The sequence below is a fragment of the Lepisosteus oculatus genome, chromosome 28 (assembly GCF_040954835.1).
Source record: "Lepisosteus oculatus isolate fLepOcu1 chromosome 28, fLepOcu1.hap2, whole genome shotgun sequence".
In the NCBI taxonomy this organism is placed as follows: Eukaryota; Metazoa; Chordata; class Actinopteri; order Semionotiformes; family Lepisosteidae; genus Lepisosteus; species Lepisosteus oculatus.
Genome location: NC_090723.1, coordinates 8,235,410 through 8,257,312, shown reverse-complemented (window position 1 = coordinate 8,257,312; position 21,903 = coordinate 8,235,410). Strand labels below are relative to the sequence as shown.

The window sequence follows — 21,903 nt, the reverse complement described above, 5'->3', positions numbered from 1 at the left end:
GAGGGCTCACCCAGTGAGATCTGAAGTTAACAGTCACCGCAGCAGGACCGAAAGACCGAGCTGGATTCATGCTGCAGCCCGTGAAGCCAATCTGGAGAAATCAGACAAACAGGGCATGTGATCACCTCAGGAAGATTGTGGCCCAGGAAGAGAAGGCATGCTCATGCATTCATAAACTGGAAGCTGCTTATTCCTGGAAAGGGCCATGATGACCTGAGACCAATTAGAGAACCACAGGGCGCAAGCCAGTCTGTTGCGAGGCACAAACACACGCACAGTTTAAAACGAATGCAGATCTCTGGGGAGGTGGGAGGAAATTGGGAGCACCTGGAGAAAACCCATGCACCACGGGGGAGAACACGCAAGCTCCACACAGAAGGTGCCCCCCAGCCTGAAATCAAACCCAGGATCCACAATCTGCATCAATGCTAGCCACCCCACTTCAATTTCAGTGAGAGCATAAGAAGTACTTTTTTCTGCTTACTGTCTAGTGTTCAGTAGATATAGTTACAGTTCTAAAAAAAGAACGAGAACAAAAAAGAACAGATTGAATAAAGTAAATCTTACAGCAACAAGATGTCCCAGAGTGACGGCCAGTCCTATCGCAAGAGGCGCCAACTTATGGAGGGCAGATTTTGGATCCAACGTGGCAAAAACACACAGGACAAACTGGAAGGTGACAAACATCTCCACACACAGGGCTTGATACTCGCAGACCCCTGGGCTCAGCTGAAAAAGAAACGCCAGCAGAAAGGGATCATTGCGACAGAGGACTTGTTTTCAATGACCAAACCGACGATACAAGATGTCCACTCACCTCGTTTATGCCAGTTTTTCCCCGGATGGCCTCCGGAGTCACCCCCAGAAGCACCGCGGACGCCATCAAGGCGCCCCCAAGCTGGGATAAGACGTAAAGGACTGCCCGCAGTGGAGACACCCTCAGTCCAGCCAAGAGCGCCAGGGTCACTGCGGGGTTCAGATGAACACCCCCACCTGACCTCAGACACAGGGACACCAGAGCGACCGAAATCCCAAAGGCAAGAGACACGCGGACGGGGTCTGGGGACGCTCCGATCACAACAGCTGGCGAGGCGAGCGTGTGCGTGGCGGAAACTGTCCAAGACGCCCCAGGGTTTGCACCCCGAAACTCATCTGTCTGCCACAGGAGGGTGGAGGCCAAGCTTGCGAACAGGAAGATGCCGGTGCCTGCAAATTCAAAGAAGACGTCTCTCAGGAAAGAGAGAGTCCATATTTCCTTCAAAGCCAAGGCAAGCCCGCAGTCCCCCAGCATTTTAGCTTTGGGTTACCGTCTTAAGAAAGGTTGATTTCCACAAGAGCTATGTTTGCCTTTCTGACTGCCTTTCTGTATTTATAAGGTAACAGGTGACGCACGGCAGGGAGAATTTTTTTCTTTTCGTTTTTTTGAGACTTAAATAAGGGATCATATTGTAGTCTTAAGAAAAACTCAGCGGTGCAGTGTTCCGCACTCTCACGTTGCACCTTGTAAATGTCGGGAGGGGTCCCCTTTCTCGCACGGTGGTTTATCGAGTGTCAGTGAAGTATGTTCAAACGCCACTCATCAGCCTGCCTTCTTGTCTGTCCTTTAACCAGCTTGGCTGCCCGCGCCTCACTGGGGTCTTTTTTTCAGCACGCACGTGCTTGACAGAAGGCTCTTTATTTTCGCTGCACAAAATCTGAAGTGTAGCAAAAAAACAAAATCCAAGCAGGAATTGAAAGGATTAAGGATGCTGATGCTTTAAGACCTTCTCTCCTGGGTGTGTGCTTTCCTGATGTTTGTTGTAAACAGTCTATTTGCCAGCTGAATTATTCTTTCTTTTCCAGAAGATTTTGAAATAATCTGCCTTTCTTGACCTTCGCTGTGCCTCCGTTATTTAATGTGGAGAACCTCTGAGACTTTTCCAATTAAGAACAAGAGGTTTTGCTAAACGCCAATATTGTAATGAGGCACTAAGAACAGCGTGCAAAATTATTCTAGCTGAAAGCATTAATTCAGAAGGAAAAAAAGGCGGAAAGTAAAACATATTTTAGAACGGGGGCTTTTGTCACTTCAAAGAGAAATTGAAATTGTGTCTCTCTCTACTGCAACCCTGTTTCACTCACCCCAAGAAGACTGCATTTTGCAGTCTGAAAAAAAAAACATTAGCCTCTCCTTCAACAGAAAAAATGAAATGAAGAAACATATCCTAGAGCAAAGTGGTGCAAAAACCATTTATGTTATGCATGCACTTTAAGGAATCAAAAAAGGCCATTTGCACATTAGTCGCTGAAGAGAGCTTCAGTTTCCCTATTTGACTAAAAGTGACACTGAGCAAGCTGGCTCGACATGTTTGTCAAGCTGTGGGAGCTCACTGACAGTCTAATGGCTAAGAGAACCTCTCTCCGCAATGGGGCTGCTTCGCAACTAATGGACTGAGGCAACTGGCTGGTCATGTTCAGTAACTGACCAAAGAAACTGGCCAGAAACCGTTTAGCGCGGAGCCACAACATATTATTAAATATACAGTATGATATTATGATAAAGGAACGTAGACGTCTGCACAGTGGCACAGTATTTAGCGTTCCTGCCTTGCAGCTCTGGGTTCAATTCCAGAGCTGGGGTGCTGTCTGCGTGGAGTTTGCATGTTCTCCCCAGGTTCACATGTAATCCATCTAGGCACTCCACTTTCCTCCCACGGTCTGAAAACAAGCTGGTTTAGACTAATAGACTTGGGAAAGAATTGGCCCTGGTGTGACCGTGTGTATTTGTGTCTGTCTGCCCTGCAAAGGACAGGCGTCCCATCCAGGGTGTACCTCTCCTTGAGCCTGCTGGCCATTTCCCTGTATATGTGTTAGTAGAAGCTTTCTCCTCAGGTAGCACTGGTTGTCTCCATGCATGGAATAAGTGGGCTACGAGGAAATGCACAGAGCTGGATGATAAAGACTCTTTCATCACCGCATAAGGTGATAAAGCATTCGGGTAACGTGAAACCACCGAGACAAGTCACAGAGGACCGGCCTTAACAATACGAGCACAGTTGTGCAGGAGAAACGGGCCCGCAGCTAGGCCCCCAAGGTCGTGGAAACCAGCCAGCTGTTGAAAACTTTTTAGAAATAGGTTTTATTAAAAAGAATTATGTTTCTACTGCCAGCAAAGGAGGACGTTTAAAGGAGATTTTGTGATTTCGTTGTATAACAGCTTATACAGGAAGTGGAAGCTACCAGCTGGATTTCAGCTGGTTATTTGTTTTTCCTAAGACTCTTAACAATAAAAAGGAGATCTCTCTGAAATGCATAACAAACTGAAACCAGACATGAGCTGGTGCCTTAAACCCACACTCCTTGGGATATACTTTTAATGCCAAACTGTTTTTTGATTCTCAATGCAGCAGACGCAGAAGAGAGGACCACAGGACCACAGGAGTTTGCGCTCCCAGACGCAGGAGGAGAACAAAACACAGAAAAACTAAAAGGAAAAAAAAAAAATCAATAATAATAGAAAAAAACATTCTATCCAAAATGATACTGGCACCATGTCATTTGAGCTGTACGTTCTACAGCGACAGTCTCTACAGATAAATGCAGCCTTTAAGGATGTTTTAATATCCTAGTCTGCTTGAATGAAATCAACATAAGTGTTATTATGCGTGTTAAACATTCCAGTAGCATTTTAGTTTAGCCTGACAAATTCCGTTTCTACATTTTATAGCTGAACCCTATGGCTGTTTAATTATCAACTACACAGTTAATCACAATTTACATTGTTCAAATACATAAATGCAATAGAGTGTAAATACAGTTAATAAATACATTAACTGTGTTGATGCATTTGTCATCTACAGCCTCTAAAGTTTCGCCAAACTTCCATGATCTGTTTAATCTAGGCAGCATACAAGCACAAAAAAAAAATCAATCTGCACTCTTGGACAATTAAGTGCACGAAAATTATTTAATCACATAAAGATGCTAGTTTGCGTCCGTATACAACAGACATACCCTGCACTGGTGTTTTAAGCATCAGTAATACACTCATTGTTCTGTTAGTTTAGTAGAGATTAAAACACTCAGTCCTGACGGGTGAGATCACAGAAACCAACACGTACAACATTTTATTTACCCTTCTGCCTTCTAGGGTTGCTGATGAGCACTGATGCTTCAAGGCAATGACATAGCTGTGTAGTCATAGATTGCCTACTGGTGTAGCTGCAGGTACATGAGTAACATTTAGTTTCAGGGTCTGCAAATTACACTTCGCATACTGTATACATGACAAACAGACTATTAACTCTCAACTATACATCACATATACATTTTATGGCAATCAGACAATTGTTAATGAACATGCACTTAATCAGGGTCATGTACCAGGCTACTGACAATCTATAAGTGATGTTGAGTGAAGAAAGTACAAAAAACTGTAAATGGAATTTGCAACCCCTAATCTAAAGTGTTGGACAGAACGGCTCAATATGTGCCATTAACGCGCCTCCTGTCCCCCCAGGGGCCCTGAATACCCAGTGGTGCTCCACTGTTGTGCTGCTCATGTGAAGTCCTCTGAATTTGAGCCATGGGGACTCCACTTTGAATTGCAGGTCAGGAATGCTTCTAGCCACCATTACCAGACAGGGGATATCGCCTCCACCTGTTTGCCGCCTCGTTTTATTGCGGCATTTTATTTCCCGGCATCCGAATCGCACACAAGAAAGGCCTTTATTCCCCTCGAACAGACGGCAGCTTGTCAAGTCATGGGGCGGCCTCTGCTAATGGTGTGGGGGCTGGAAGAGTTTAAGATCTGAGCAGTTACAAACCCGTTTTTTTTTTCCCCGGCAAGGTCAGAGCATTTTCCATCGCCCGAGATGATTCCCTTTTCCCGACACACTCCACTGGCACCCATTACTGTCGCGCTGGCACTCTTCCTGTCCCTCCGGCGCGCTGGATCTTACCAGCCTGTGACCTACTTTTGGGTTTTAAATACATTTGTCCACCTAGTTTTATGCTCCATTAGCAAGGAGCATGTGGATTGCGTATCTAAGCCTGTTTGTAACACTTGATTAATGTGTTTCCATGGAGGACAGGCTACAGTTCCTTGGCAGAAACAACACTTCACTAAGAATAACAACACAGGAATTAAGCATCCTGAAAGGATTTGAGCGTTTTGGTCATGATACAATCTGGGCTTAACCTGCTTGGCTGAAGGGTGACCCGAGGAGGCTGGGGACCCCCCTGCGGAGTGAGGGGTGACTAAGGGGCAGCTGCAGAGGAGGGTGAGGGACGCAGACGATGCTGGCGAGTGTAAAAAGTGGATTCTGTACAGTATTTATAATGCTTAATGGGAGGAAATGACATCAGCATTGTTGAATGACTGACCGCGGAGGCCGACTGAACTTGGCTGATGTCACCCCTCCCAAACTTTCATCGCAAACCCCATTTATTTTTTACTCTGCAACCTGAACGCTTATTTTTGTCTTTTGTTGTACATCAGCCACAGACACTTCTGGAGTCACAGTGTGGGAACAATGTCATTTGTGTTTTCATTTCTCATGAAAGGTACTTGCAACACAACAAACTACTGACAATTAAAGCACTCTGAATAGCCCAAAGTGAATAGCTCTGTTTATAGAACATCCTGTTTTGTCTGACATACTTCTGGTAAAAAACAAACGAGACCCATTACAGAACCTAGGGCCAGCAAGTGAATCCACAAAGTCTATGCTAAGAGCACCCTGTATCAGCACTGACTAGCTTTTAGAATGTTCATGGATTCAACTAGCAATGCAGGAGGTTTACAACTATTTTTTTAAGGCACAGAAACCAAACTTGCACTCATTCTGCAGCTGCAAAACATGATAAATTGTAACATTTTAGTGCTCAAAAAAGCTTCTTTATTAGAAAAATACAGAAATATATTACCCCCTATTCCTATGCACATGCTCACTGCTACAATAATGATTTATTTTTAAAATATATCCATATGATATAAATAAAACCTTTTTCACCAGTAGATGGTGCCATGCTTTTCTATATCTGCAGAACAAAGGATGTTTTCACCCCACTTGAGTTTTACAAAGAGACTGGAATTGTGAATTTAAACATGTTGACTTTTCCAAGACCATCAAGAAACGCTTAGCCAGCATGCACAAGGATGACATCAATTTAATTATGGGCCTTTTCACTAATAACACATGAGTTTTCCATTTTACCCAATGAGATGTTTTCTTCCCTCTCACCAGTTCTGACAGATCCAGACAGAATTAAAACATATAAGTAGGAAGAGGCCAGATGGTGCCCTTCTGATTTTGAACTTTGAACATCTTATACGTATGTTAATGCATTTCCCTTTGAGATAACAAAGAGTCCATCACCGTTGTGATGCTAGGAAAGTTCTCAGTGTCCCCATCACACCAGACTGACCTGCATGATGTAAGTGAGTTATTAATTGACAGTGGCAGTACAAGATTCATTTGAATGGTCCAATCTTTTCTGGCTGTTGCTTTCACAGTGCTGTTGCCTGGGAAACCATTAAAAGCCCATAGTGACCGAAGAAAGTTCTCTGGGGGGAATGTTTTAAAGATTGTTTGTCAAACACATCACAGCCATTGAGAGCAAACAAAGAAATGAGCATCCTCCTTTGGGATTGTCTGGCTGCACTCTGCAAAATGAATATCCAGACTTTACAGTTGAGGTTTCAAACTCAATTTTCCAAAGGGCTGTAAAAGGAGAGAGCTACAGTGGTACGGCACTTGTAAGCATAATTGCTATTTTCCCATTTTGTTTCACAAAGTACTTTGCTTTGGTTTCAAAGGTAGCGACGCTCTTCTTTGTCACATGTGAAGACATCTGAAGCTTTAGCGAAGTCCAGGGTGACTTAGAGTCTCAATCTTAGAAGACCACCGAAAGTACACAGTAAATTCATTTCCCTCTAGATAATACAACAAATTAATTAGATACAATAGCAGCCATGAACTGAATGCTTTGTGAATGCTTGAAATTCTTGGTGAGAAAAGTTTGGTTTGACCTGCTTGGTTATTGGGTAGCCTCCTAGCCATAGGACAAGGAGGATCGAACCCCATTGAACTCAGGGGCAGCAAGGTGGAGATGGGGTGCAGGAGGGATACTGGAGACGAATGTGAAGGGAGTTTGTGATCGATATACTGTATAGAGCTAATGATGGTGTTTAGGAACAGCTGTGCACGATTGAATTGTCGCTGTTATCCCTTCTGAACTTCCTTTAATAACCTCCAATAAACCACAACAGTCTAATATAACTTTAACCCATCTAAACTGTGATTCCCAGCAATTCAGTCATGCTTTATCAAGACAGTCAATATCAGCACCTGGAATGCAACAGAAACCAGGAGTGTGGTTTTGAGTTTCTTCTGTGCATTGGCATAGTACCTAGCTTGTTCTGTGTGCCACAATCAGAAGTTTTTTTTAAGAGGAAGACAATCTTTTGAAGCACTTCCATAAGTTTTGAAAATATATTTTCCACTCAGATTTGCTTTTGACCACCACAAAACTTTTATAAAAAAAAACAGTTCAAGTTTAAGATCTGAACGATCTGTCTGTATTTTAAAAAGACCACCATCTGCATCATTAAAGGAGAGTCATTCTAGTCTGCTAATTATGAGAAACTCATATTTGATTAGAAGACCTCTGTTCTCTTCTCACATCGGCTAGCCTGCGTGACCTGTCACTCAACGTCTGCTGTGCTCCCACTGGCTCAGAGACACACGGACACAACAGGCTCCAGTACAGCTTCCTGACGCCCAATCACAGAACCTTGTCTCCAGCATGCCGAGGAATCACTGGCAAATGTTGCAAATTTCTTACGACTCGCCCGTAATCTTAGTGGAAAGGCATAGCAAGGAAAGTGTCGGAGGTTTTGAGAGTGATCATTTTGCAGATGTGCCGTTCAGAGAGCCGATTAACTTGGAGAGTGATCCTGACTTGCTTTAATTGGCTGTACCGAGTGAAAAATTAGCAATGCCAGGTCAGCAGGTCTGGAATCAATTGCTTGTGCTACCAGGCTCACAGCAATTTACAGTGGTTCAAAGGAGAAATGACAGGGAGCCCTTGCAAAGCAAAGACATCACAAACATCAGTGTCCTAATAACCTTGGTTTCTCAGTTACAACTAAATTACAAGTGTTAAAGAGAAAAAAAGACAAATTCACATTTTGCCTCTAATGTTGAAATTAACTTTTAAATTAACTGACCCCCCTCAGCCTTTGATTGCAGTGGAGGAAGAATGCCAAATTCGCCTGTCTTGTCTCTAGAATCCTAAAATGTCACCTGATCTGATCGTACACCTTCATACTGGCCTGATAGGACTACTGCTTTTTTTTTAATTTTCAGAATTGAATGGTTTGATTTCTTTGATTTGCATGTTCTTGAACGTTGCTTATTACTACTTACTACTGTGGTGAAAATTCACAGGTTACTCAGTAGATGGCGACATGTATCCTCTCATAACGTCAGTGGACCTGAAATGGAAATGTTTTAACAGCCCTGTGTTTTAATACCAATGGTGCAAACGCAGCTAATGCAGATAATACTGGAATGATTCATTCTGATCAAGCTTGTTGAGTTGTTTTAAATACATACTGATCAACGTAAAGGTGAAGGGATGACAGCTTAAAATTTGGACAGCAATTGAGTACGCATTGGGTTGATTACACACTTATTCTCTATGTGAGCACATGCATTCAGATGAAACCCAAATCGGAAACATTTAACCTAAATTTTAACACAGAACAATAACGCCTACCTACAGTAACACTGAACTCCTCTCTACAGCATTTCCGAAGGGGAATTCGACTGGTTTCATGGGAACGTGGTCCTGGGTTGATTCTGCTCAATCGTCTTGTGTGGAAAAGCCAGCCCAGAGCCTGGCAGATGTGCGACGGATCTGATCAGTCTAATGAAGGAACGCTCACGAAAGGAAGGAGGCGGGATGTACTCTGCCTCTTGAAATTCCCAATTCCCAGTTCCCCACATCACCAGCAGAACTGGGGCTACGCAGCTGGCCCGTCTCATCCAAGCCAGAAAAAAGCATGGAAAATGAGGAATTTTTAACTCTGATTTCTATGAGCAAACATGGTGTTTATAACAGTCATTAATGTTTTTTTGGTTGCCTTCAGAAACCGAGAAAAAAGGGAAATTTGGAAGTCTCATTCCCAAGGAAGAAGTCATTCTATTTGCCCCATAAGATGGTAATGTACGAAAGACTTAATTCTGACTGCTAAGGATCAAGATTTCATCCACTCTCTGTATCACTTATTAAAACATTTTAAAATGCCATGCGAGGCAAAAACAGTAACTGCACTACACAGACCAGGCCTCCCAGCCCTGAGCCTGGTGTTTGCCAATGTCTGCAGGTTTTCCCTACGGGTGTCAGCACAGTCAAGACAAACAGTCGTTCATCTTGTGAAGCTTCGCTGCCAAGGAGAGTTTTCATCTGCGCTTGAACCTACAGACAATATCCCTTCCTGTTGCTGTTTTTGAATTTCATATTATTTTATACCACAAAAAGTGTCAATGCAGAGCAACTGAAGAGGCCAAATATATAGGCTTAAAATCACCCCTATGACACAGAGCATCATCAATAGGAAGGCAGATATTAATCAACAACACTGTTTCAGTCTCTTGGCTGTTTGTGGTTGTTTTACCAACTACTGACCCGAGATTTAATGCAACACAGACAGTAAACAACAGATTAAGAAAATCAATCCTTAAATCAGCAGCTTCTGCTGTCCCTTGATAAAGACAGGAAAAATGTATTGTATGGTAAGTTGACTTTGTGTCGGTTTTGAAAGTGGTGTTGCAAAGTCTTTAGCTGTAGTTATACTATGCAAAAATGTGCATTTGCTTTGCATTTCCTGTTTGTATCACACTATTACTATACTATTCTGTGCACAGCAAATTTTCTAGTTTGCTGTTTTTACCCTGGTACACTTGGCCATCCCAGATTAAACCATGTAAGGAAAATCACCTTTCATACGCCACTGAGTGTCATCCATTGGTCCAGCCTTTCTGTGCAAGCTACCCACACATGAAAGACAGAGCTTTTTAGCCACAGTAGTTAGATCTGCACTGACACTCAGTGCTTTTAACATGATTCCGCACGCTTTCAGACAACAACGCACAAAAACCCGTGGTGAGCCAGTTTCAACTTAAGAAATAAAAAAAAATTTTCAAAGTAATACATTTAGTGAGTTATATTTTCCCTCCCTGATGCACAGCTATTCTCCATAAACTGTTACTCAGCTTTAAAATCAGGAAATGTGCATGGAATATTCTCTGCAAATACAGCTTCTTTGTAAGCTAAGTACCAATTATCTGTTCTAGGGTGGTTTCAGTCTCTAGTGATGTTGATCTTTATTAAAATACAATTTTTAAGAACTTTTCAAATGCACTCAACAGTTAGCTTTCAGTTTACATGTTTATTCACTACAAAACATCGATGGAGGATGAATCTCTTGCCAAGGAATGCAGTTATCCTCATGCCGTTAAAACAGCATCAAACAGAAACCTGAGCAGAGGGTTTGGTGCTCATCTTTCAGAACCTCCAGACTAACTGTTCGCAGATCGACACACAGTAGTTCAACCACAGCCTCTCCTGTTCAGTATGCTCCTGACCCTTTTGTGACCTTTCCTGATTATGAACTGCCTGAATACTAATGCAATTATGGGGGGAGGATGTTGAAGGCAGTTATGGCCTCTCATCTTCAATTACCTGTTGTCTGTCAACCGCTGTTGAGCTACTGCAGCTGTACTGTTTTATTATTTGCTGTTTGAACCTTAGGGTCACTGGGAGAAGGATATGTTGCACAGGGAGGACACATTTATTGTCATATATGGGCAGATGTCTTCACCACTTTGTTGGCACAGATATACAAACGTGGGGCACTAGCTCCTGATTAAAGGAGGAGAGTTTGTCTCCTGAAAGGTCTCATTTTTACCAGCTGTGTCAAGCAGAGCTTACAGAGCAAACCCCTAACAGCCTGTAGACTGCCAAACAAACTGCAAAGGCTTCATCAAATCAGGTGGTAGTTAACACTGCCACCTCCGGACTCATGGGATTTGGGGTAGGATCCTGCCCAGGTTTCTATTGCTCCTGTTTTCTCTGGTCTCCTCCTATCTCCCCCAAAACATGCTGGCTACACCAGCTGGCCCCTCTGTATGGTCCCTGCAGTATGTGCTTGGAAGTGTGAGTGCTGTGATGGACTAGCATCTCCTTGTGTGCCGTGCTTCCAGAAAACGTGTCCGGGACCCTTAACTAAAAGCAATGCGAGTAACAGACAGCTATATCCATGCCCCCTGATGCCGTCCACCAAATTTTTATCCAGTTTCTAACCGCTGCACTCAATTCAGGGTCGCAGGGCAGCCAGAGTCTATCCCAGCAAGCAACGGGAGCAAGGCGGGGTGCACCCTGCACAGGACGCAGGTCCATCACACATCAAACCTAAACGTGATAAATGTTATTGAGACTAAGCCTCCAGAACTCCAGTATTCCATCATCGTTGCCTTAAGAGAATGAATGAATCATGGTGCCATTAACTTTTTCATTGTTAGTACTGAACTTAACATATTTCTTTAAAACATGCATACGTTAGATTGATACCAAACATCACTGCTTGCATTCTCTTGTGATATTTACCTAATTATGATATCTAAGTATTACAAAAGAGTACCATCTCTTGTGTAATATTTACTTAATAATGCACTATATACAGCACAATGAAGGGTCGGTCGTCTGTGATTTACTGAATTGACAGTTTTCCCTGGGGTTCCAAAACATTACCCCTAGTTTGACCAGCACTAGCAAAGCAAGCTTTGCTCAAAACAAATTAATCTGCTCTCCCAGAAAATTCAAAACTGGCTCATGGGTTTGGCAACTACCGTCATCATATTTCCTGACCTCTTTGTTACAGGTAGACACTTTTTGGTGTCCGACACTCAAACTCCTGACATGGGCTGCTGTATTAGTCCGAATACCAAAAACTGTGCTCTCCGGCACCTCATCTGTTCTCCAAAAGTAAACTCCTTTCGGGACTCTAAGGTGCAAATTGAAATGGATTTTCTGAAACCACCTGTCTTGGATGCAAAACAAATGCAGTTCATGGCCTGGCAGTGTTTATCTGAGACCACTTGATCTTGAGTTGGGTGACATGGACAATTTGTTTTCAGGCTTCCTGTTTTAACTAATGGTTTTGGCCTGCAGGCTAATTCACATTCACAAATGTGCCTGTTAAATGCGTTCCTTGGAGGCAGGGTAAAGATTTTGTTACAAAGTCATTTGCATTGTGAAATCACTCTGTAATTTTTTTCTTTGTGCATATATTTCACGTTTTAATATTCCCACTGCAATATAAACCCCGTTGTAGACATTTTTCTGCTCCTTTCGGAGGTGGGCTACCATTATAGGGAGCAGATGTGGTGGTGGTGCTGGTGGGGGGAGTTGAAATAGATTTTTTTTTCTTCTCATTTTTGATTGCTGCTGATTGTGAAACTAAATAAAAATACAATTTGTATTTAAAAAAAGAATTTGCACGTGATGCAGCCGGGTTATTGTGCGGGCAGCTGGACTGGACTGTGGAGCTTCCTGGGAGACTAGCTGGCAGGAGACTGGAGATGCAGTTTAGTGCCCCGTCTGCCCATCCTTCTGGCCTCTAGACTCCTGACCAGCTGTGAAGCACAGGCCGGACAGAGTCGGGAAGAGACTTTGCCTTTCCTTGAGAGACTGCCCGGTAAGAGAAACGGATCGGATTTGCAGTATTTGAGTTTGTCTCCGTTTTCTTTGGACCCATGGCTGTTTCTGGCTGCCCAGCTTTGCCTCTACCATTGCATTTTCCTGCTTGCTTCACTAACAGTTTGATTTCCTATCGCTCACCTGCAAGGGCAGCCCCAACTCACACAAAGAGAACTGTATTAAGTTTCAAGCAAAAATGTATGAAACGTTCTTGAAGCCTCAGCTTCCATTTTGCCCTCCACTGAGCTCAAGAGTTTTGTTGCTTCAGAGACTGTTGTGGTGCACCAAGCCGAATGAGCAGTGGGCCACTGTAAACCAGGACAGTGGCTCGACGGAAATGAATCCAAAATTTAAATAGTGACTGACAGCATATAGGTATATTTGATTAAAACGGGGACACTCGTTGGCCTTAAACCCAGTCCCATGAATTATAACTCTCAACCTTCCTCTAGAACAACCCCCGGGAGCTCCAATCAGAAACATCTGTCCACAGGAGCAATGGGATTATCATACCGCTGAAGAATGCTGGCACCGAAGCATCCCGAAGACAAGCCGACGCACAGACGCATTCGGCACGTTCATTGACCTGCTGCCTGTCGGAGCCGGGACCACCGCTGTCTTCTCCTCTGCCGGGGCAAGACGCCAAGCCTCACGGGACACAGGCTCGCTGCACTGAGGCCGCCAGCGTGGTGAGCACCCCCCCCCCAGAGCGGCTTCAGCAAGCACCGCAGTGAAGAACCGCAGCACCAGCAGGCTCCAGTGCTACAGTATGTGCAGGAAAGAGTTTCACGCTTTGGCAAGGTGGGAGATGAAAATGGAAAAGCACTGGAAAAACTCATCGGATTTTACTGCTATTACGCTACTGCGAATATAACAGAACCAAAGCACACACTGAGGGAATGAAAGCATGATTGAATATTTTGTTGCCTCAATAATCCCATTCTGCAGTTTTCTCAATGACTTCAGAAAAGCTAATTCAACAGCTTGGCCGGGGAGTTTGTTCCACATCTACTCCATCCATTACCAGACAATTAATAATAATAATAATAATAATAATAATAATTGCTTACACTTATAAAGCGCTTTTCTGGACACTCCACTCAAAGCGCTTTACAGGTCATGGGGATCCCCTCCACCCCCACCAGTGTGCAGCCCCACCTGGATGATAAGACGGCAGCCATAGTGCGCCAGAACACTCCCCACACATCAGTGGGGAGGAGAACAAAGTGATGAAGCCAGTTCAGATTTGGCCAGGATGCTGGGGTTACACCCCTTATCTTTTCGAGAAACGCCCTGGGATTTTTAATGACCACAGAGAGTCAGGACCTCGGTTTTATGTCTCATCCGAAGGACGGCGCCTGTTTACAGTCTAGTGTACATTCCTTGCAGCTTCCATCTGGACCCTTGCTGATAGGGGGTCCGTGGGTCTGGCTGGCTCAGTTTACCTCTCATGAGTTTTCAACAAAATGGAGACAGATGCTAGGGACACAGGTACTATTTGGAAACACTTCAGAAAAGAAGCATCATTCTGGGGGTTTCAAACTCCACATGAAAAAAGGAAACATAGTTGATTTGCTGAAGAGGGGGGACAAATTCTGAAGTTTTTCTCCACCCCGAACACCTCAAGCAATTCTGTAAGTGCCAAGCACTCAAGAGTGAAGGGTGGCCCCAATAATTTTAGGACGAGGGAACGATTTACCTCTTCAGTGCCTCCCCTAGAGTAATGAGGAAACAATTTGGCACGGAGTTGCTAAAAATTGTTATGGGAGTAATTTTAATCTTTCAGTCTGTTCCTGGCCATAAGAATTACAAATTTAAAACTTTGCCATCTGTGAAGTGTTTGACGCCTCAGAAGTAATGTGGGCAACACAATATTCTCAATAAGCACAGAGGTTGAAATGCAGGACCCGTTCTGAGGCTACAATGAATCAAATCATGAGCTGAGAAGCTGCGATTGTAATAAACAAAATAATGCCTCCAAAACAAGATCCAACGTGCTCCCTCTCACTCCAGAACACTTTCAAAAATATAAAACAATAAACAGCACCTTTGCTTTATGGTAGGAGAGAGGATTTGTAAAGAAAGTGGCTTCCTTCAGGTGTAACAGGCAGATTTGATACCTGAAAGGCAGCATCATTGGTCAAATCATACTTTGTACTTTTCCAGGTCTTAAACCTCAAATGGAAAAAGAACTTCTCTCCGGTGTGATTAAACATCACCTTATCCTGATCTCTTCAGTGTAATTCCTGAGCTGTCTGAATGGTATACGAGTTTAGTCTCAGATCAGGAAATCTTAATAATGACTTAAAATGACAGGCATTAAAGTAATTGAAATGAGAAGAGATTTGAAAGATCCACAAAGCTGGATAACATATTATAGTGCTTGATCGTTTCAGGTTTGAAACTCTAAGGAAAAATACTAACCCCATTTTGTATATATGAAAGGCACCATGTCGTATCACGATGAGATTGTTCTTTTGAAAAAAATCCCCCTGCAGGAAAGCATGGAGCCTTTGATCTGTGACCTTGGCTTCTTTTTTAATGCCTCAACAACAGGAAGACAACAGGTGCCCATTTAAAAAAAAAAAAGAGGTGATTTCACCTTTATGTAGGGGTTGTGTAGTGGCTGCCTGAAGAGATCTGCACTGCCTGCTCTAATTTCAGCAGCGTCAGCCTTAAATTAAAGTAGCCTGCTCCCCTCGACCTTCACACCTGCATCTGTGGCGCTGAGCTCAGCATTCTGCAGATCCAGACGCTGTGAAGAGGAGCCAGCGATTTCAGCACAGGCGACATTCAATTTCTGAGGTGACAAAGTCTCTCTCGTGGACTGTGGGACACCCCAGCACTGCAGGCAGCACCTCACGACACGCAGAAGAGTTCACAGGGTCTCAGTCAGAAAATGTTCACCCGCTCGCCATCAGCTGTGTTTATTTTACACCAGAAAACCCGACGATCGGATTCAGCTTTCAGGCACCCGTTAATCCAGTGTCACCTGCAGAGCTATTGAACGGCCACAACAAAGACATAGTGTGACGCTGGCCAAGACGTGCCAGCATATTTCTGAAAACATATTTCAAATCAGCCTCCCCAAATACTTTAATATGTGGATTTTATATAAAAATCAAAATTACAAGTAAAACTGCAAACAAGACTGCACTAGTCTTTGTGCCCTGCAATGAAATTCTGAAATGACGTTTTAAAAACGATAAATAAATCCATTTTTAAACCAATTACCTTGTAATAAAACTTACATTACCAATCGCATTTTCAGCGAAGAAACCTATTTTCAATGTGTCCCTTAAGGTCTGCTCTGTAATTGCAGAGGAATGGATGGAGGACAAGATTGGCAGATCCGCATTTGTGTTTTCGAAGGATTTTCTGAGATGAGAACCAGAAATGTAATTTTCCATCCCCATAAAGGTGATACAAGAACACTCAAACATACAGCAGGTCATGCCAGTCCAGAAATAATTTCAGATCCACCGCATACGCCTACGCTAATGTGCATATATTAATGTCTTTCAACCTGTACAATATTTTATGTAGATCAAAGATTAATCCTATTAGCTGTGATGGGAATACAATACGAGAACAATCAATGCAAGGCGATTGTGGTGTCTTTCTTCCTACAGCAGCATTAAACTCTGCAGTGCTCAGTACTAACATCGATAAAGGCTGCACGGCTAATTAGGGGGAGCTACTGAATAATCAGACATCACTGGTGGAGCTGCCTGTCGCTCAGCTGGTGCGCCAGGCCTTAAGGCCCGTGTAACAGAGAAATATCCATGAGCAATTGGAGAGGGCGCACCAACACCCCCCGGAGAAAACAGTCAAACAGCTTTATCAAAGGCCACACCAAATACCCACCTCAACCCGTGGTGTTTACAGTTCTTCACGCCGGAAATGGGCCAGTCTTGAAGAAGCACTCTCCTCTCACAACACATCCAGGCTTGATGCGTATGTGCGAGTGGAGGCCAGCACTCTTGTTCTGGGGGCTCCTACTTTGCGGAAAATGAGAAAAGGGTCTTGTCTCTGTTGCTTCTAATGCAAGGAGCAGGCAGGAGAAGTGACATGCTCTGTTTCACTGGGGCGAGGAGAAGGTGGGGGTTCAAGACTGTGACATTAGAAACCGACATTCTGTCTGCTGCACACATCCACGAATCGCCGGCCTTTTTTAAAGGAAGAGATGACTACTCTTCTGGAACCCCAAACTCCTGTTAATCGGGACGTCTGCTTGTGGTTTACAGAGATTATTTTTTTTCAGTAAAAAAAGCTAGCATACGTTTTCTTTTTCAGCACTGCAATTCCTACTGGTACCAATACAAAAAACTCAAGTTTGTATGAGCTTTTTATTTTTCATCAAGGTTGAAAACGGACATTGATTTTGCGATAGTTTATCCCGAAACACTAAGAGCAAGGTACTGGTTTTCTGTGTCTCAGCCGCTTGAATTAATACCAAATTGCTCGGCTCCACTGCCTGGTTCCTCTTGTCTGGGTGTTTGACAGCTGTCACAGTGTATTTGGATTGCAAATACAACAGATTACAGCATGTCTGTTTCCTGCTGAGAATAACACGAATGCAATCCCTAGGAATCAGTTTGGAATGAGGTAAAAGTAAGGTTCAATTACTGGATAAGATCACAGCGCTTGAGCAGCCTGAAACGATACCAACACTTAACAATGGATTCTGCTTTACAGCGGTAAAGAGTACCATATTATAAAAATTCCCATCGCGTATAATGTTATTTGGTGAAGAAAACGATTGTTTGTCTCATCAACTTTAAAGGCTTTGCTGGGGAAATTATCTTCATCGAAGCATTTCCTCTTTTTTTTTTTTGAATGTGCCACCTTTGAAACGGAGGCCAGATTCAGATAAAAATGTGATTTGATGGCAATTACGAACTGCAGTGGAGAACCTGACAGGCATTGTCTAGAAGTGGTTAAGAAAGAACGAGCTGGCTTTGTGACTCATGAGCAGCTTCAAACCTTTATCCGCTACAAGCCTGTCCCTCTACTGTCGGCTGTGTCTGTGAGCAAACTATTATTTCTTTGACTGGAATTTCTTTTGAATGAAAGAAATGACAGAAGTCATGAAAACATTCCTTCTACAGCTTTAGTTTTTATCTGCCCCAAACCCCATTCCCCACAACTCCCCACTCTCCCCCAGGGTGTGACATTGTGAGACTTTATGGATGGAAAGATTCTGAGGTTTTCAGGAATGTAGGCTAGGGTTTCCTAACGAAAAACATCTCTCCTGGGCATTTTCTGTATTTATTTACTAGCCTGCTCCCCCCAGCATGTTAAATGCAGAATGCAGAGAGCCCAGTGGAACGTGATCGTCTGGTTTCCATCATTCCGTAGGAAGTTTGCCACCTCTTTCCCCATTTTGTTTTGTAGCCTTTACCTGACAAGCTGAGCAATCTGCCAAGCAGCGAGAGGCTGGTCAGCGAGTGCTGACTCCATCAAGCACCCATCGAATCAATGATGACTGCAACAGGGTCATGATCCTCAGCTCACTGATGTCACCACCTTATGACATTAAAACACTTTTGCAAAAAAAAAAGTGGAGATTTAGATCGTTACTAACTAAAGAAATCCACCCCATTTTCATTGTAATGAACCACACTAGGTCCACTTGAAAACATCCATTGGATGAGATTCAAGAAGGCCTGCCATGCTACTGCTTTATAGGTGTTTCTAGATACATCTTGAGGGCTGAGAGAGTGCATGTTAATACAGGATGCATGCCTGGCTTGTAATATGAAGAGATACCTGCATCCTCTTCACATTTCAAGAGATGTCCCCTTTAGTGGGACACGTAAATAGCAGCTCTGATAAAAGCACAGAAAAAAAAGTGAATTTTAGTGATTCTCAAATCAGTATGAGGAAACTGTCCCACTCTCCCAATTGAATATTGTAGGATGTCCCACCAGTGCAAAATGTCACAATGAGAATAGGGTCTTTGCAAGTGCATAAATTATTTTACGATATTTTGTCTTTCTGCCACCTCCCCGATCAACTGGGATTTCCAACATGATTAGAGTATAGCATATCCATCTCTGATCATGTTCACAAGGCAAAATGAGTAATTTCTGTTTCACAGGCTATATGCTCCCTCACAGCCCAGTCCAGTTATGTCAGATAAATTCATAGTTTACTGCAAAATAACTATATAAATACTGCGTTGCAGATGGAATGTCAGAGCAGCTGTGCATGTCTGGAAAATTAAAAACTCCAAAGCTTTTCTCAGTTTACAGAGCTTCTTTGCTATTGTTCTCACAGAAAAAGTTAATAGCATCTATTCAATCTCCTTGGCTGGACTGAAAACGGACATCAACTCTGGTTCCTTTGTGCTAGAAAGAAACGAGAGGGGAAGAATAACACAATAAGGCTAGTAGTCAGAATGGCTCCCATGCAGTCCTTTCTCTGTTCTGTAGCCCTGCTGCTCAAGACCCACTGTATCTTCTGCTCTTCAGGCTGAGCAAAGCTAAATGAATTCATTTGCTCAATAACATTCTATGGTAGGAGAAATCGGCACACTTTCTACATCTTTGTGAACTATTTCAGTTGCCTCTACAACCTCCAGGACTGGGGCTCTCCAAGACCAGCGCTGCAGACCCCTGGCTAAAATGGAAATTGTCACTCTATTAACTCACTATGCAGTGTGCTACATGTCATATGCAACCCAAAATAAGCATTACCATTGCTTGAGGTCCTACCTGGGCACTATATACTGTACATCACAGGCAGAAACTGCAGAAGCTCACGGTTTGCTAGAAGCTATTTCTTGCACGCCAAGTGCCCTTTTGAAATGCCGTTGTTCACATTTGGATCTTTGCCGATCTTTACGAGGTTGAAGACAAATTGATGGTCTTCCAGTTTCATGTTGATTTTTTAAAAAGTGGAAAAAAGCTTTGAGCTTGGGGAATAAATCATACTCGTCCTGCGGAGTTGATAAGTTGCGTTATCTCTTGGCATGCATGTGTTGTCAATTACTGATTCTACCGGTTTCATGACAGAAATGCCTCAAGAACAGATGTATTCTGCATGTGAACGGCAATAAAAGTTTGTCATTAACAGCATTAACAGTAACAGAAATTACTGATTTGGTGATATGGGATGTTTTCACACTGGAACTCAGAGCCTGTGAAATGATGGTATGTTTTTCCCTAGCGTACTGTCTGAAGAGCAACTTGAAGCAGGTCTAAGAGCTTCTTATTTGTGAGCTTGAAGTGAGAACAAAAATAAGAAAATACACAGAACATCATCTTTCAGGTGCCGAGCAAACATTCATCATCAGCACAAGGAGCATGTCAGACACACGTTCAAAGGCTCTTTGGGGAAACATCTCAGTAATAATATCAATATGTCTTGCAAACATCAGTACCCATCTATTTGTAACCCAGAATAATTGAAACTGCACTGAGGATTACAGGCTAAACAAGCCTGTGTAACTTAACATCTGATAGATTCTTGCACTTAAGATCATACACACTCCTGTGCTCAAAGGACAAAGTTTGACTTGCTTCTGATGCACTCCCTGAAACAGAGGTCTGACTGTACAGAAAAAAAGCATTTCGGGGCGGTGAGGGGGAGGGGACAGAAGGAGATGTGTTTCTGCTCGAGCGAGGAGTCTTGATAAGCCATCTTTTCATTTTAAGTAATACAAATGTACTTGATGAGAAGGACAATACAGGGCAGCAAATCTCAGTGAGCTCCTAAAGCATAAAGCAATGTCTATCCGCCTTGTACTTAATTCCACAGGACTATGTGCACTCGCATAACCAAGAGAAACAACATAACAGTGCAGCAGGCAAATGTGCTTGGAACACCATCACTTGAAACTACCCTGCAGTGGCAGGGTCCCACAGATACAGGGGTTTAACAAAGTGAAGTATGAAATTATGCCTAATGTGTAACTGATGCCTAAGACTGCACTCAATAAATGATTCCCAGCTTCCTCGGAGACACACTGACACTGACAAGGGCTGTCAACACCTGGTAAAGCAAAAGTCTTATTTCAGAATGTCATCATCACATAGCGTGGTGCCATCCTTTTATTACTATACCTGCTGGGATGAGAAGGGTCCAGTCTGCTGTGATATTCCTGAAGAAATCCCCTGAGGGAGGTACAATTTTTCCCATGTCTACTTTTAAAAAATGTCTTCCAGCAATTTTAAGCTGGTTTTAGCTCTCAGCGAGCCAATACATATGGAACAGGTAACATATGGAACATGCTGACACTTGGAATCACAAATACATCTCAAATACGAATATGTGTCTGCTTATCTATCTATTGTGGACTTTGAGAATAACCCATCAGCACCAATAATCCTAATGATAATGTATCAAGAGTGAAACCAGAAGGCTGCAGTTTCTCTCCGTATCTCCTTGACCCACTGACCTCTCGTTTCTTCCTGAGGCCTTTAACCCATTAATTATCTTCTCAATACGCGGCAATTATCCTGCCTCTCTCCTGGGAATAAGGGGAAAACCACGGAGGAGGAGATGAGGCTCATAAAGGGGTCTCTAGAATAAACAGGGCACCCCTCGAGTCAGCCCTCCTGTGCATCAAGCCCCTTGGGAAACTGACTCTTCAGTATGTCTGTGGGTATAGGTCAGTATAGTACCAATCCATCTTATTGTTCTTCTGACAATACTGTACAAGGCTTTTTTCATACAGCTTTACTCAAGCACCTCTGCGTCCCACTTCCCAGATGATGCCTTTTCTCACTGCTGCCAGCCCAAACCTTGACCTAGTCACTGGGCCGGTTCTCTTGCCTTCCATGTGGGCAGGAGGATCTGTGTGCGCTGATCTGTAGGCTGAGTTACGAAAAAACAGAAAATTTAACAGAGTTGTCCGAATAAAACAAAACAAATAGAGGGGAATGATCAAAAAGAAAATTAACATTCCTTGGGGAGCAGCCTGTAGTTCTGCAGATCAGCAGCATGGATTAATGCGTAGAGCTCTTAGCATTTAAGGGCTCTGTATAGATTTTCTAGGGATCTCTCTAATGTGTGCAGTGCAGCAGTAGCCTGCACGAGTGAGGTCTGATAAGGGCAGCATACAACCTGGGGCTCCACTTTCAGAATGGGGGGAAGTGGGGCACTGCTGCTGCTCCCTAGAACAAGGGGCTTCACTCAGACTGCTCCACT

The 21,903-nt window shown here is 43.3% G+C and overlaps 1 protein-coding gene across 2 annotated transcripts in view; it reads right to left on the bottom strand.

Moving 5' to 3' along the window:
- Window positions 1–21,903, bottom strand: part of LOC102687988 (aquaporin-1-like) — a 65,189-nt gene that overhangs the window by 1,651 nt on the left and 41,635 nt on the right. For both annotated transcript variants that reach the window (XM_069185674.1, XM_069185675.1), the window contains exons 2-4: window positions 818–1,206; window positions 568–729; window positions 11–91 (exon numbers count right to left, since the gene is read on the bottom strand). In XM_069185674.1, coding sequence (XP_069041775.1) covers window positions 11–91; window positions 568–729; window positions 818–1,206 — 632 coding nt within the window. The remainder of the gene's footprint in view (window positions 1–10; window positions 92–567; window positions 730–817; window positions 1,207–21,903) is intronic.